We start from the raw sequence: 16212 nt of genomic DNA on the forward strand, positions 1-16212 counted from the left end.
AAACTGTTTGTGGTAATGAAATTCCGTCGCAAAATGCGCCTAGAGCACTGGGAGTTTTGAACACTGCTCCTGCCCAAAGACACTTCAGGAAAACAATCTAAAACAGTTATCCGTTGATAACTGTAAACTAATAATAATTATAGTTGCATTTTCTTGTGTTTCAGGGTCCCGGCATTGCTCATCCCTATGATAGCGGGCACATAGCAATGACTTACACTGGCCTTTCCTGCTTAGTTATTCTTGGCGATGACTTGAGCCGAGTAAATAAAGAAGCCTGTTTGGCAGGACTAAGAGCTCTCCAGCTGGACGACGGGAGGTACAGTGAATTCTGTGTTGCCAGGTGTTAAATATTTTTAGGAAGGAAAAACTGGATCCAAATACATAACACACAGTACTGTAAAGGAACTGGCGAGACTGAATCCAGTGTGGAGAAAGTGAGGCTTGAGCACAGTAAGCAAGAGGAAGCTTACATACTTTGAGGTCTCTTCTCTCCAAGGAAAGCAAACTGAGACTAGGATATTCTAGCAAGCAGAGATGTCTCCTCCTTTGGCCCCTTCTTCATTTCACATAGCACAGATGGGAAGCCTGCATTCTTGCATTTAATGTGTCCTTCACTGGGGTTTCAGAGCTTAGTCTTTAAACACCAAGAAGTTGTCTGTTCCCTATATCACTAGGCAACTGGTCAAAAGAAAGGGCTCTAGGCTACCAAAAACAGCATTTGGAGAAGTCAGGAAGTCAAGAGACTTTTGCAGATTTAGGTAGGGAAGAGTACTGTACTATATAGTTCGCTGAATGTCAGTTCTCCTATCACAGCAACTCATTAAAGGCGTAATCCCTATTGATCTCCAGAACCTCTTAATAGACCCTCATTGGCACTCAAATGCTTTTACCGCTGTTCCAGTCTGGTCTAGAGCCCTTTTCCTTGTTCCTTGTTCTGTGTACCCACAGACATGACTTTGATCTCTTTGGCTTGCCTTTCAAACTGAGCATTCCTCCCTCCATTGCTGAGACTGGCTGCTTTCATAGACTGCAGACTTTCTATAGATGGAAAAGGTGACTCTCCTGAATCTTGGGTATGGCTGCAACCAGAACAACAACAACCATAATTTGATCTTGCTTGTTTTAATTCTTTTCCATTTAGTAGCTCAGCAATACGCTAGTTTCCATTATGTTCTAGAAAGTAGAAGCCCCCTGGTTGTCTAATATTTGTGGGATGGTGGTGTAGAAATCATAAGCTTCCATGAAACGCTGGAATTAAAAATGCAGATTTCCTGCTGATTATGCCAAACCCTGCCTCCATCCGCCAGCATTTTGTGACTGGTGGCTCTCCATAATTTTCAACAACCTTGGGGGAAGAAAGATTCATAACCCTTGCTCTAGGAAGCAGAGGGCCTTGCTAATGGCACATGGCACAGAATAATTCAGTTTAGTCCCTGCCACTCAGGTGAGTGGTGGATATTCTGGCTGGTCAAAATGGTACTTTCACTAGCTAGTGTGTGTATGCTGGCTTCGTAGTAAATGTCTGAAAGAGGTCTTGTAATCACCTGACAGGGTTCTGCCTTCGGCAAGTAATTAGATCGTTTCACCATAGAAACTGACAGTTTGAAGTAAATTATGCTTTGTCCAAAAAAAACCCCCCAAACAAACCCAGATTGAGATTCACTTGAACAGAGCAGTAACTGTTGCATAACTTCTGTGTGTTTTAGTTTTTGTGCAGTCCTGGAAGGAAGTGAAAATGACATGAGATTTGTGTACTGTGCTGCTTGTATATGCTACATGCTTAACAACTGGTCAGGGATGGATACGAAGAAAGCCATTGACTATATCAGGAGGAGCATGGTGAGTTTTGCAAATCATTTTTTTTCAACTTCCTCTATTCAGAGGGTCTTCAGAAATGAACATTTCATATGCATACATTTAGTATTCCTGTGTTGATTGAGGAACTAAAGCAATAAAGCAGTTTCTTTGCCAGTTTTCCTGCGTCCAAACATATTTAATGCAGAATATAATAGCATTAATGCATAGATTTGCCTTGTAATGAGCAGTGTGAGAGACCCACAAGATTAGGATATGCTAAATGATTTAGGACACAAAGGACTTCTAAAACATGAATTTTTATGGTGCTACAGTGGTTTTTCTTCTTAGTTTAGTGGTTTTTCTTCTTACCAGAAATAATGGTGGATTTCATGACTTCTATTGGGCAAAATAGCCTCCACTTCGATAAAAATTGTTGCCTATTCTGATTGTGTACAAGAAATATTAAGTATTCTGTGCATTCATTCATTCATGGATAGTATTACCGTAGCCCTTCTTGGCAATTCAGACTCCAATCCTTTGTGAACTTAGCTGTGAGTAAGTATGAACTTAGTGGGACTTATTCCTAAATATGGTTACATACGGTTGCACTGTAAGGCTCCAACATTACAATCTTACGTATGTTTACTCAGAAATATGGTACATAGCCATAGGATTTCAACATTCAAAATTCTTTTATTGCTGCTTTTTATGACGTTATTGGCATATAGACCTTTCAAAAACTGAAAAGCTACCAGTTCATATTTTACGCTAGCGTTTTCCATACTAGTGTGATTGCAACACTGGAATCCTGCCCCAATAGCATAGTGAAAATATAATCGTCTAGTTGGGCACAGCTTTACTTAAGGTATAAATCTAGTTTAAGTTCAAACAATTTAAATGTTGCCTTTTGTAAGCATAGAAATACAGGATTGTGTTGTGAACAGCATTGGCTATTGCCTATTATCTGTCAGAGTACATGGGTCACAGATTAACAACCCAGGCCCTGAGTTTCCTGTTCTCTTTTAGCTGATACTATAAATGAGTTAAACTTCCCCTACAAGTTTGGAATCTACACCAGCAGACAGCAGACCATCATTAGCATGCCAGACTGCAACTTTCTAGGCACTGTCTCTATGGGCTTCTCCTAGAGATGCGCAATAACCAGTAGGCTGCCGTTTTGCCACCAATTATTTTATAAAAAGAGAATCCCGCACTCCACCATCAATCCTGCACAATGTCAAGAATCTGGCATGCTATATTTTTAGTCTTGATCTGATGTGCAGAAAGCCAGTAGCTCTTGCATAGTTAGCACTTGTAGTGAGACACTAGACTTCAAGTACACTTGATTATACACTTGAATGCTCAAGTGTGCTCCAAAATACTGCTCTTGAAAAGCAAGTCAAACAGATAGTCCTTCTATGTTTTCCTCTTTAGTTCAAATTCTGCCAAAGCCGTAAGCAGTCAGCTTTCAACTGCTGTACAGGAATGAATGTGTAAATTGCCGTTTGGTAAGCTGTGTCCTTGGAGGCGATTGTGGTAAAGTTGACTTTTAAAAGCTGAAACTTGAAGAATGCGTCCTGACCTGCTTGAAAGATTGAAAATACTGCTGGTAGAATAAGGAAAACAGTGAATGCTATATTTTTGAGAGAGACGTATAAAGGGGAGGGTGATTACAAATGTGCTATGTGCAGTGGTGAAGCTGCATGCTCTGGCACCGGGGGCAGAGATCAGGCGGGTGTGTGGCTGGCCTGCATCCTGGGGGTGTGGCATGTCGCCCGTGGGGGGGGCGTGGCGTCTGGCGCGGTGGGAGGTGCACGATGCGTGTCCGGGGGTGGTGGCTGTGATGCTACCCCATCTCCGATGGTGCCGGGGGTGGTACACTCCCCCAGCCCCCCATTCCTCCACCAGTGACTAAGTGAATCTTTTCATAGAGCGTAGCAGAATTTAATTGTGTACAAGCAGAACTAGGCATCTGGCAGCAAACGTAGGAATTCCGGGCCCTACCTTTGCTTGTGACATGTAAAGCAGAGGCAGAGAGGCTTTTGCAGAGAGCCTGCTGCTTTTCCTCTGCAACCTGCTCTCTGCTGTTCCCCTGTTGTTGTTGTTGCTACTGTATTCTACCAGTCGATGCCAAGAAACATCAAACTGGGAGACATTTACTGCACAGCAATATCAGTTTTTTGTTTTTGTTTACTGGTAGTCGTGTCCAACTCTTCGTGACCCCATGGACCAGAGCACGCCAGGCACTCCTGTCTTCCACTGCCTCCCACAGTTTGGTCAGACTCATGTTGGTAGCTTCGAGAACACTGTCCAACCACAGACTTACTCCACCCCTATTCTCACCTGGGACAAAAATTCACTCCTTCTGTCCACCACAAAGAAAAGGGCATGGGGCTCCCACATGAAGTTCCCAGGAAATGGGGGGTGGGAATCATTTGGAGAGCTTTAGAAAAGTAATTAAGAAAGTTTAAGCACCCCAGAAAATGCCTCATCCCTACTTTGCATGCAAACACTTTGTCCTACCCTACCCTATAGTGTTCCATTTCTTTTTCAGCTTAATAGGTTGGAGGATAGAGGTGAATGCTCTGATGATCAAAGTCTGCCTCTTTTTAGATTTCTGTTATACTAGCATTCTCTGAAGACAGCAATGGCTTTTGCTTTGTGGTCAGTTAAGAGCAGTGTGAATATACCATATTTTTCCATTTATAAGACAATGTTTTTTGGTAATTTTTTTAGTAAAAAAATTGGGGGCCGTCTTATACATGGATGGTAGTCTAAACCACTGAGCCTCTTGGGCTTGCCGATTAGAACGTTGGTGGTTCGAATCCCTGCGACGGGGTGAGGTCCCATTGCTCTGTCCCAACTCCTGCCAAGCTAGCAGTTCGAAAGCACATCAAAGTGCAAGTAGATAAATAGGTACCGCTGCAGCGGGAAGGTAAATGGTGTTTCCATGCGCTCTGGTTTCTGTCACGGTGTTCTGTTGCTCCAGTAGTGGTTTAGTCATGCTGGCTACGTGACCCGGAAAGCTGTCTGTGGAGAAACGCCAGCTCTCACAGCCTGAAAGCGAGATGAGTGCCGCAACCCCATAGTCACCTTTGATTGGACTTAACCGCCCAGGGGTCTTTTACCTTTACCTTTCCATCTGCTTGTAAGTTACAGTGTCATTTGTGGTTTTAGCAACGCTATTTTAAAATACAGTATTGATTTCTTAATTTTGGGTTCAAAAACATAGGTGTCGTCATATACATAGAAAAATATGGTATTTGTTATCTTGGTGCTTGAGATCTCTCAAAATTCCCAGCACCAGAATACATTATCGGAGTTTCTTCATAGCAGACATGAGTCTCCTAGCAGCAAAAGTATTATATTTAGGAATTAACAAGCACAATTACCGGTACTCTTAAACTAGATTAATCTAAAACAGTGCTCCCCCCCCCTTAGAAAAATAGGTGCTGGTACTCTCCATGAAGTTGTCACAGTATATGTGTCACACTTTTTCGCAACAACAAAAGAGGTGCTGGTACTGCGTACTCTTTAGTACCCAGCTGGTCTAGAATATTTTTGCAGCACTAATATTCCAAATAGCAACTTCCCTTGCAACCTGAATTTTTCTCAAAAAGGGTAATATGGAGATTGGAAATATATATTTTTTCAACACCTTATCTATGTTTCTGAGGTGCCCATGTATTTCATTGTAGTGGACTGTTGGTCTACGTACAATTCTAGCTTGTACTGATAATGTCCCCTTTATCATAGGCAAAACAGATGCCATTGTTGGATGGGTGCTATTATTCAAAGATGTGGTTTTTGTTTCAACATCTATTATGTTGTCGTTTGCAAGAAAATAAGGCTTGTTCAAGGTTATATGTGTTTATCATTGCAGTGCAAATTTGAATGCTGCTGAATATAATTTGGTTAGGTAGCAACACTTTTGGCAAGTCAAATATTATTTCCAGTATTTTCATAGACTTAGATTCTTTTTGTTTTTCTGTACCACAGCCCATGCCATTCTAAGGGCCCCTTGACCCTCATGTATTCTATTTTTTCCTTTGGATTTACTGGTTTGTTTAGTATTAGGATACGCAAGCTCTAGCACTGTCACAGTTGGCTCAGTGAGTACTTCTGCACCAAAGGTAATGTGCAGCAAGAAATATTACAGAAAAATCCAATGACCAGGAACTGTTTTGAAAACAACACTCTAGTCTGTTCTAGAATTGCCCAGTGTCCTAAAGGGCTGTGCTTTAGTTTTGCATAGCTGTAGTTTGAGCATAGAGTAAACTACACATTCAGTAATACAATTAGGAATCTGTAATTAGGCTAAAAATATATTTTCTATCCAAACAGCGAAGACTGTTTTTTGTTTGGCTTCAGGGTGGATTTGATTTAAATCAAACTGATTTAAATCACGATTTAAATCACGATTTAAATCACTAGTCAGTAAGGCTTGATTTAAATCATAGTTGATTTAAATCATAAAGACTAATTCTTGCTGGTATAACTTTATTATGCAAGTAGATGAAGATTTTTAGAATAACAACTTTTCATATTAGTTTTTTTATCCCCAGTTTAATAGGTTAATCATTCATATTTGGACAACTTTACTGTTGTACTTAGGAAGGAGAAAAATAATCATTACCTTAATAATAACAATTTAAATAGATTTATTCAACTGAAACAATAACATTTCCGCAAATGTTATTTGCTTAAACAAACATCCATGTTTGTTAACTAATTTGGCTAAACAAAAACAATATATATATATTTTAAGAAACTTAGAATGTCAGCCCAGCCTACACATGAAAAACTTAAATACTGTCCAAACAATCAGAAAAATATTGTTTCTATTCTGTTCACTGAATTTCCTGAAACTTAGCACTGAAGGGGTTGTTTCTGTATTCATAGGTTTGTAGAACAATAGGATTAAGGTCTTTTTCTCAACTCTGTTCATGTTATAACATTTTTCCTGTGAAGAAGAGGCATGTGATCTCTGTTGAGTCAAATTCAGTTTTGAGAACTGCAAAAGTAAACCAAGCATCTGTGATAATATCTTGTAGGCAGAGAAACTGCCCAATAATCTTACAAAAACCTCTGGAAGAGGTGAATGGATTAATGGAATTTATTTACCCCAAAAATTAAACATATACAACCTTATACTACATAATTAAAAAACTAATCTTTATTTCATGATGGAATAACCTTTGGATGGTAATATGTTTTCCTCAAAAAGCATTTTATTAAAAAAAAATCCAATTTAAATCAAAAAAATCGATTTAAATCAAAAAAATCCGATTTAAATAAAAAAAAATCCGATTTTTTTTTATTTTTTTAAAAAAATCATTGATTTTTATCCACCCTGTTTGGCTTTTCACATTTCCTGTCTCGTGTCAGTCAAACATATGAGTGCAATAATTATTGGAAGGGCGGAGGATTGCAGTTCCTCCTTTAAAAGGGCAAAGTTCCCAGTTATCTTACAAGCAAGAGGACAACAGTCAGTCTCAGCATCCAGATAAACCTTAGGTCGGTGTTCTGTGTTTTTTAAAGTATCACAAGATTGGTGCTGGAGTAAACTAGGTCCTCTACCTACCTGCAAGCTAATTATTTTCTACTTGGTGTGATGCTTCATTCTCATTGTTTATGACACACTTGATTATCTGGGCACCCAGTGTCTACAAGTAGCAGATTATTTTGAGTCAGCTGATTAGTTTTTAGGGAAGGGTGGACATTGTTTGCTGCCTTCATTCTTCCCCCAACCCTGACCCACAGGTAGCAGTCACAATTGCTTGTCAACGTCTTTTCATAATGGCATTATCTGGGCTCCTGTATAGAGCGGAATAACACCACCACCTATTATTATTATTATTATTATTATTAAGAATTTAAGCACTGTCTAGCTGTATACATTTGGTTATAATTTTGAAGTTAGTCCAGTGTCTTTGAAAAGTCATCTCCTAGGCTGTTGGAGACTAGAAACAACTTTCGGCCAAGGCCATATAGTTTTACTAAAATGAAGTGTACATTCAAAGGTTTTCATGAATGCTTACATTTGCCTGCCTTTTGCCTTTTCAGTCTTATGATAATGGACTTGCCCAAGGAGCTGGACTTGAATCTCATGGTAGGATTATTTGTTTTCTTAATGATCACTTTAATATAGTGGTAATGAGATAGAACACTTCTGCAAGGAAAAACTGCACACACTGAGAAACTTTATTTTTGAGCTTGGCTTCATTGCAAGTTATTGATGAAATTTGGATATCATGAATCTTGTGCTAAGAGTCCTCCTTATGAAAGTGATAGGTCAGGAGGACTCAACACAAGATTCACGATATCCAGTTTTCGTCAGTAACTCAGTGAAACCAAGCACAAAAAGGAAGCTTCTCGGCATGTGCATTTCTCTTTGCAGAACTTTTTAAGTTAGCCCAGACTTGGGGGAAATGTGTGTATGTGGGAGCCTATGATATCATAGTCTATTTGTGTTACATCTGTGCCTGGCCTAAAACTACAGGTAAAGTAACAAACATGCATACCATGGTGTAAGTGGGATGACAGCTGGTTAACAAAACAGCAACATGGTTGAGTGGCTTACCAATCATTTTGTTTGTAAATTGTTTGTCCAGCTCTGTATATGTGCTTAACTCAGTGCCTCCTCTCTCTGCTAGGGTGGATGACAGTGTATCACTTAAAATTGTCCTTTATTAACTTTAGATACAATAGTTTATGTAAACTGAGCTTCCTCAGTAGCTCCATGAAAGACTGAAAACTATGTTTGGGAAACTCTTGTCTGGTTTTTCAGGTGGCTCTACTTTTTGTGGTATTGCATCCCTATGCCTAATGGGTAAACTTGAAGAAGTATTCTCTGAGAAACAGCTGGACAGGATAAGGAGATGGTGCATTATGCGGCAACAGAATGGATATCATGGCCGACCTAACAAGCCTGTGGATACCTGCTACTCATTTTGGGTTGGAGCAACTCTTAAGGTAACTTGAAAGTTGAAGCAAGACACTGTCATTCATAATCTGCCTTCTGACTATTTAACTTCTGCATTAATAAGTTAATTAAGGTTGACCTTTAATATCAAAGGTGCTATTTTATGTCCTGTAGTTAATTCTAGAAATTCATTTTTCTTCTTAAAAAGTAAGGGTATAGCAAACTTTAGAATTCTCTACTTATACTTCTGGTGGATGTTAAAACTGAGAATGTGTGTTAACACGACAAACCTTTCTTTCAGCTTCTGAAAATATTTCAGTATACAAACTATGAAAAGAACAGGAATTACATTTTATCAACCCAAGATCGCCTTGTTGGTGGATTTGCTAAATGGCCGGATAGTCATCCAGGTAAATGAACTTTTTTTTTGCCCACCTACATGAGAGGGCAAGGGGGAAGGAGGCGGTGGGTGGGTGGGGAGAGGAACCATAGCCAAATACTTATAATATGAAAATGAAGCATTAATACTTTTGGTATGGTATAAGAGAGTAGTGACATTGAACATTAACAGGCTCTTACTAACGTGAATCATTTATAAGAACTTCTTAAGCCATGATTTTGGCTTTACAGATTGTGCTAGCTGGTGTTTTGGTTACATAACCAGCAGTAGATTGGTTGAAAACAATATTGTGCACTACATCCATAGGAAAAAGTAGATGAGAGGAAAAGGTGAAGGAAATTGGAAGTAGATATTAGTGGTTGTATAGTAGTGCTGAAGTAGCACATTAAAAAGTATGGTGTCTGCATTTGCGTAATTGTCCTAAGGAATGAATCTCTTTCCTATCCATTTTTGTTGTTGTGACAATGTTCCCATTTAGTTACACAACCCATTAGCATAACATCTGTTTTGGAACCATTATTGAAGATAGATATTGATGAGGGGAAATCCCTTTCCACAGAGGGAATATATACTACTTATCTCGCCTTTGAAAGTGTTAACAAATGTGTACAAAAGTTTGACCCACTATATATTGTATACCTGCACTTCCCAAAAACCTTTGAGAAAATACCTTGCCAAAGTCTCCTAAGTAAACTTACCAGTCATAGGAACTAACCAGAGAAGTTGTGTTGTTGGGTGGCATGTAAGTATTGTAAATAAATACATAAGATAATACTCTTCCTGTTACAGGTTGGTAATGGGTTGTAAAACAGGAAAAGGGTAGAGGTAAATGGACATTTGTTACAATAAAGGGATGTAAGTCGGGCAGCCATACAAGGTTCTGCATGGAGAATGGAGCTGTACAACTTACTCCTGAATGACCAAGTTTGAAGATGGCTTCACATTATTCAGGATGATAAAAATCTAAGCTGATACTGAAGAGCCCGATAAGGTTTCTCCAAACTGTGTGAAAAGCCAGTAAAATAGCAAGTGAGGTTCAGTTTCAGAAAATGTAAAATGATTCAAATTGCGGCAAAAAATCCTAATCAGATATGCATGGGGATCTGAACTGCTGTGGCTAATGAGGAAAAACCTTGGGGTCACTGAAATGTCAAACTGGTGGCAAGCAGAGGAAAAAGATTAAATCATTCTCAGTGTTGTTAGGACTGTGACCACAACATGGCTTTTATAGTATGGCTGAATTTGGAATGATGTGTACGGTTGTGAATTAGAAAATATTGCCAGGGGCCAGAAGACTCTGCAAATTGTTAGAGGCCATTCTCCTGGGATGACGGCTTTCCTGTCTCAGTTCTTCATTTACACCAGAGCTGGGCAAGCCATGGGCTGCATCCCCCAAAGCCCTCTAGACCTTTCTACCGTTGGAGAGAGAGAGATGGAAATGACAGGCAGGCATTTGTGTGTAGGTGAACGCAGCATGTAGAGCAGCACTTTGGAACTCCACTCTCAACCCATCTTCCGTGTGCCGTTGAAATATGGAGGGTGCACATCACCAATTGAAGCTTTTGTGTGCTAGAGTACAAATGGAGGGCCCTATATCGTTGGAATCTGTAGCATGTGCTGTTTAGTATGGGGATGGGGTCAGTAGGTTATGCCCTTGCTTCCACATTCAGCTGTAGGCAGTTCATGATAGTCTGCCCAGAGCTTTGGCAACCTTGCAAGAAAACTTCTTTTAGGGCTTATTTTGAGCTGGGGCTTAGCTCTGGAATGTATTTTCAAATGCTAGAACTCAGCCGTGGAACCTGTGAAGTATGGTACCGGTATTAATGCATCTGTGTTGGTATCTCCTGCTTTAGAAGGACATTCTGACAGTCCCAGCTAGCATCTTTTCCAGACGTCTGCTATTCTACAGGAAGGTAGGATAGAATCTATCACTTGTAGCTAGCAATAAGCTGATTTAACTAGTTTGTTCTTAGACCTAGAGCAATGGAATGAATAGCTTGCTGAAGTTCTCTGTTTGAGCTAGGGCTTCCTGCTGTCATGATTTGAACCAGAGTCTTCTGTACTATGTGCCATGCACTTACAGAGAATGGTTGAAGAGGTTGGGCTTCTGGATCAGAGGGCCTAATTTTCAGCAGTTTCAAGCCTCTGCCATTCCTTAAACAGCTGAAGTTCTGATAGCTTCTAAAATTGTCTTGCTGAGTTGAATGAAGGACATTAAAACTGCTTTTATCCATAGAAGTAGTTGGAAATTATGCTCAGGGTGCTGGTTTAACTAAGCATCATCATTAACAGCTTGAGACTTGTGGGGGAGAAGGAAGGAACCAGTATGATTAAGGACTAACCAGGTATTGAAACTTGGTAAGTCTTAAGGTCTAAACAGCATAAGCAGTAAAAAAAAATGATGATTTTGGTCTAGAAAGATACAGATCAAAGCACAAATTCTCCTGCTTCCATTTCTATTCTCTTGCCTCTAGGTTGACACCCTTGTTCCTTCCTGTAAGGTAGGGTAGGGAACCTCTGGCCATGAGAACAAGTTCAGCCTTCCAGGCCCCTCTGTCCTTGGGACTCTTCCCAGGCTCTGCCGCTTCCTAAGCCATACCCTTCGCTGTCCCAGGTCCTCAAGTGTTTTTGACTGGCTGGAATGTTTCCTTGAACTGTGATAATGTCTCTTGCTTACCTGGATGGAGAAAGATACAGGTAGAAACATATGGTTTTCATGTGGCTGGAATGTAGTCTACTATCAAAGAGTAAAAATCTGTTGCCCCAACCAGCTTTTGCCCTTGTGGTCCTTGTGTTCATGATGGGATGTGGCCTTTGGGCTGAAAATTACACACACACACACACACACACACACACACACAGAGAGAGAGAGAGAGAGAGAGAGAGAGAGAGAGAGAGAGAGAGAGAGAGAGAGAGAGAGAGAGCCTTGATATAAAGAAAATGCTTGAGCACTTTTAGAAAAGAAAAAACCAGGATAGCTTTTTCTGTCTTACTAATACTTCTCCGGAAGTGTTTCCAGACATGGGATATGACCCAGCATCCTTGGGAAAATGTCTGACATCTAGAAGTTGTCCAGATTCGAAGGTGGTCTTTCCTGAGCAGGAAGGAACTTCTGCTTGTAGAAGCCGTCCTCCCATGGCTCATCATACTGCAGGGGCTACAGTGTAGTGGAGGAACCAGGAATGCCCAGTTGCAGGAATAGATTCTGTGTCTCCAGATCCAACACACTGTGTCACTTGGTTGACCAGCTGCACATTTTTAGTATTATTTGGTTGTTGGCATCAGCTCTTCAGGTGTGGTTCTGAGCACGCATACAAATTCAATTTCATTAAGTTTTGGGTGGAATGCTATGTAACACTAAGGAAGTCTTTACATGTGCAACATGTTTCTCCCCACCACCGCTGTGTACTCCCTAATTCTGTTTTGTAGGTTCCCTCAGTCCAAAGGAGGGGAGGGTGTATGGTGGGACAAGCTTAAATTCATGTGCTAATGGAATGATTGGATACCACCATTTAAATGATCCTTTCCATTCACCAAATACACAATTTAAAAAGCAGCAACCACCTTTGTTACATGTGTTGTGGAAGGAGCCGGGGAAGGGATTTTCACTTTGATTGACAGATCTAGTTGTTAATTACAGTGAATTATTTCCTTGGACCTTCAATTCACAGTTATTTGGAGGAGAGAGGTTTCTTCACATGGGTGGTCATTCTTTGAATTTTGGCTCTCAGATCAGGGTGTTAATGATGAATTTAGACTATTTGAGTGGCCTCTTCCTTTTCTGAATTTTCCCTAACAAAGAATCAAACAGCATAGTGCGCTCGCTCACTCTCTTTTCTTTTTCATGGACGGTACTTCCAGGAATGAGGGCAGATGGTGAGAAAATGCAGGCTTTTCTGGGTGGGTTAAGCAAGGTACAATACCGTAGGACAGTGGTTCCCAAACCTTTCCCCTTCCCCTTACAGCTCACTTGAAATTGCAGAGGATCTTGGCAAACCACTTGTTTCCCCCCACCTGTTGTAGCAACTGACCCTCACTGTGCTAGGTTTTGGGTTGGATTTTTACAGACGTGCTGTGGACCACTTCTTTTTTTAAGATTCTGCAATATAATCAGGGTATGTGTGTAGAGCAGGCATCCCCAAACTTCGGCCCTCCAGATGTTTTGGACTACAATTCCCATCTTCCCCAACCACTGGTCCTGTTAGCTAGGGATCATGGGATCAGTTTGGGGGTGCCTGGTGTAGAGCTTCAGATTTGACAGATCAGGTTTAAAGCTGTAATTATGAATAGAATTGGAACAACACAGTGGCTCAGAAACAGAGCTGCTGCACACCCCGTATGTGCCTTTTGGAATTACCATATATCTCTTTGAAGACTTGTGATGACTTCAGTCTTTTGACTGTATGACCTGGTATGTGGGATGTTGTTGGGAACTTCAAATCAAGTTACCGTATTGGCCCGACAATAAGCCGCACCAGCAAATAAGCCACATCTTTGAAATTCAAGGCTTATTTGTGGGTGTGGCTGGTGCTCTGCGTCCTGCTAACCAAGCTGGCGCTGGCGCTGGCACTCAGTTCCAAATATAAGCCGCACTTTAACATTGGGGGGGGGGAGTGCGGCTTATATTTGGGCCAATATGGTATTATACACCTGTCCTGTAGTTTGGGATCCTCTAGTGCAGGTGTTCTATAGGGCTGGCTTATACCTGGTTTTCACAATCACAATATATCACCAGCTAAACATTGCGATAAACTGATACATTACAACATCTGAAATAAGGATGGAGGTATGTAGAGGTATTGGCTGGCATCACGGTTTTCTCCACATTGTGATTTTTGCAGGGTACACACACGCATCATGATTCGCAATACATTGCCAAGTCAAAAAATATGAAACTGCTATCACAATATAGACTTCAAACTGGTTTTGGACGATATGTAGGGTTGCAATATTTCAATAAGTAAAAAACAGGATACCCCAAACTTGTTGAGCTGTTTACAAAATGCCAAAAAACCCGTGATTTTTCAATTGACTTGCCTAAGATGTAGGACAAAACGCCGCCTTTTGGAAATTCCCCCCAGACATCAATTCCGCCTTCGAAATCCCAGTAGTGTCCAGGATAATCCAGATGTATGGCAGCCCTATTATATATATATAAATATATCGCCCAGCCCCAGTCTTCTGCTATTTATAGTATTAAATTTGTCTCTTAAAATTTTTAGATCAAACTCTTCACCAGGTTTTTCTCATTTCTGGAATATTGTATGGATTCTAACAAAGATTAATATAAAAGCAGGTATAATGTGATGTGCATGACTCCATGGCTGTATTTTGTCCCAGGAGGCAGAGCAAGGTCACGACCTTCAGTGGCATTCCTGTAGAACAGTGGTTCCCAACTCGTGGTCCATGGACCCCAGGCGGGGGCCACATAACCCACCCAGGGGGGTTGTGGCACCATTCACATAACAAAAAATAAAGAGATCTCCCCCCCAAAAAAGCAGGAGGTCCATGGGTTGGCTAATGGGGGGGGGGGGTCAACAGTACTTGCTTGACTAATTGGGAACCAGTGTTGTAGAATATTTCTGTTAAGTAATGCAAACTTTTAATAATGACAAGTACGTATTGCTTCTGGGAGTTAGGGTGAGGGGATCAGTGCTACTTGAATGAAATCACATGGACTTGTGTAGTTTGGAATTCCTCAGTACTTGGCATCAGGGGTGCCAACTTGAATAAAATACTTGCGTGGCAGGTAAGCCCCACCCTGCATAATCAATCACATGATGTAGCACACACACACCATTTGAATGGCAATACCCATCAACTTTAGGGGGGTCTGGCCCCCTCAGACATTTTAGGGGGGGCAATTGAACTTTAGCCTCTAGGAGTTGGTTCCCATGCTTGGCATACATGGCCCCTTTCCCTCCCCCCCCCCCCAATTTGCTGTCTCCCAAAAGCTTTAGTTACTACAGACATTTTTCACACAGCAAGAAGGAATTTTGTGTGTTGATGCTATGTTTACTATTGGCATGCAGTGAAATAATGTTTCTTGAGAAAATGACAATTGTCTACTGCAGAATAATGCGCATCCTCTGATGTCTCCTCCCAGATGCTCTGCATGCCTACTTTGGGGTCTGTGGCCTGTCGCTAATGGAGGAGTCTGGCATTCGCAAGGTTCACCCTGCCCTGAATGTAAGCACACGAACCTCGGAGCGCCTTCTGCACCTTCATCGGATCTGGGCAACCAAGGACTCTAAACAGTGTTCAGATACTGTGCACGATGCCACATGACTGATTTCAGACTCCAGTTGAGCTTGGTAGCATAATTGTAGCCCAAGGTTAAAAGCCATGTATAACCAATGTGCTCTTTTTAAGTGCTGGAATCATACAATCGAGTTCATGTCACTGGCATCATTCAGGCAGCAAATGGCCTTCAGCCAGTTTTCTGGATTGGAATTCTAAAAAATTGCTTGCCCCTACAGATGCTGTCTCTGTTTCAACGAATCTCTTCAAAGGAACGTTGTTCTATTATGTTACTTTAAACTGTGCAATGACAAAGTGTAATGATAATAAAAAGGATATTAAAAATGTATTTAAGTATTTTCATACTTAATCCCTTGAATTTACTGAAATTTATTTGATACATCCTTCATATAAAATCTTATAAATTAAGTGTTGATTACTAAAAAAAGGTGTCATTTTAAGGTAGATGACAATTCTATAACCTTTGTAAAAAAAGAAAGAAATAAAATAAAATAAAAATTATTTTATTCATTATAATGGACCCAATATGTTTGCATTATTTTTAGGCACCTTGGTTGCTGCTAGTTGGAATATTTTGAGATAACACTTGGAGTATCACACTTTTAACTGAACTTTAATGCTATTTTAAGATGTATCATGCTAACTGAAGAGAAATAACTAAAAGAAAAAAGTATTGCAGTTGATGTGATTTGCTAAGTAGTGCAGTATTTCCTGCATTCTGTGATCTTATTTATCCCACACAATCTAATACCGGTGCACTTCACTGAAATGAGTGTAGACAGCAGTTTTAACTGCCCTTTGTTTTTGTCACTTCATTTTAGGACTTTTT

At 40.5% G+C, this 16212-nt stretch overlaps 1 protein-coding gene across 3 annotated transcripts in view; it reads left to right on the top strand.

Annotated features, from left to right (window-relative positions):
• PGGT1B (protein geranylgeranyltransferase type I subunit beta) overlaps positions 1–15896 on the top strand; it is a 29584-nt gene extending 13688 nt beyond the window's left edge. The window contains exons 4-10 of one of the 3 annotated variants that reach the window (XM_035100017.3): positions 165–316; positions 1707–1839; positions 7864–7909; positions 8588–8772; positions 9024–9132; positions 10976–11035; positions 15229–15896. In XM_035100017.3, coding sequence (XP_034955908.1) covers positions 165–316; positions 1707–1839; positions 7864–7909; positions 8588–8772; positions 9024–9132; positions 10976–11001 — 651 coding nt within the window. In that variant the 3' untranslated portion in view covers positions 11002–11035; positions 15229–15896. Of the gene's footprint in view, positions 1–164; positions 317–1706; positions 1840–7863; positions 7910–8587; positions 8773–9023; positions 9133–10975; positions 11036–11596; positions 11888–15228 lie in introns of those variants that run through there. The other 2 variants (XM_088653216.1, XM_035100016.3) reach the window with 2 other exon arrangements.
• The last annotated feature ends 316 nt before the right edge of the window (positions 15897–16212 follow it).

This window comes from Zootoca vivipara, chromosome 10 (genome assembly GCF_965207765.1).
Source record: "Zootoca vivipara chromosome 10, rZooViv2.hap1.1, whole genome shotgun sequence".
In the NCBI taxonomy this organism is placed as follows: Eukaryota; Metazoa; Chordata; class Lepidosauria; order Squamata; family Lacertidae; genus Zootoca; species Zootoca vivipara.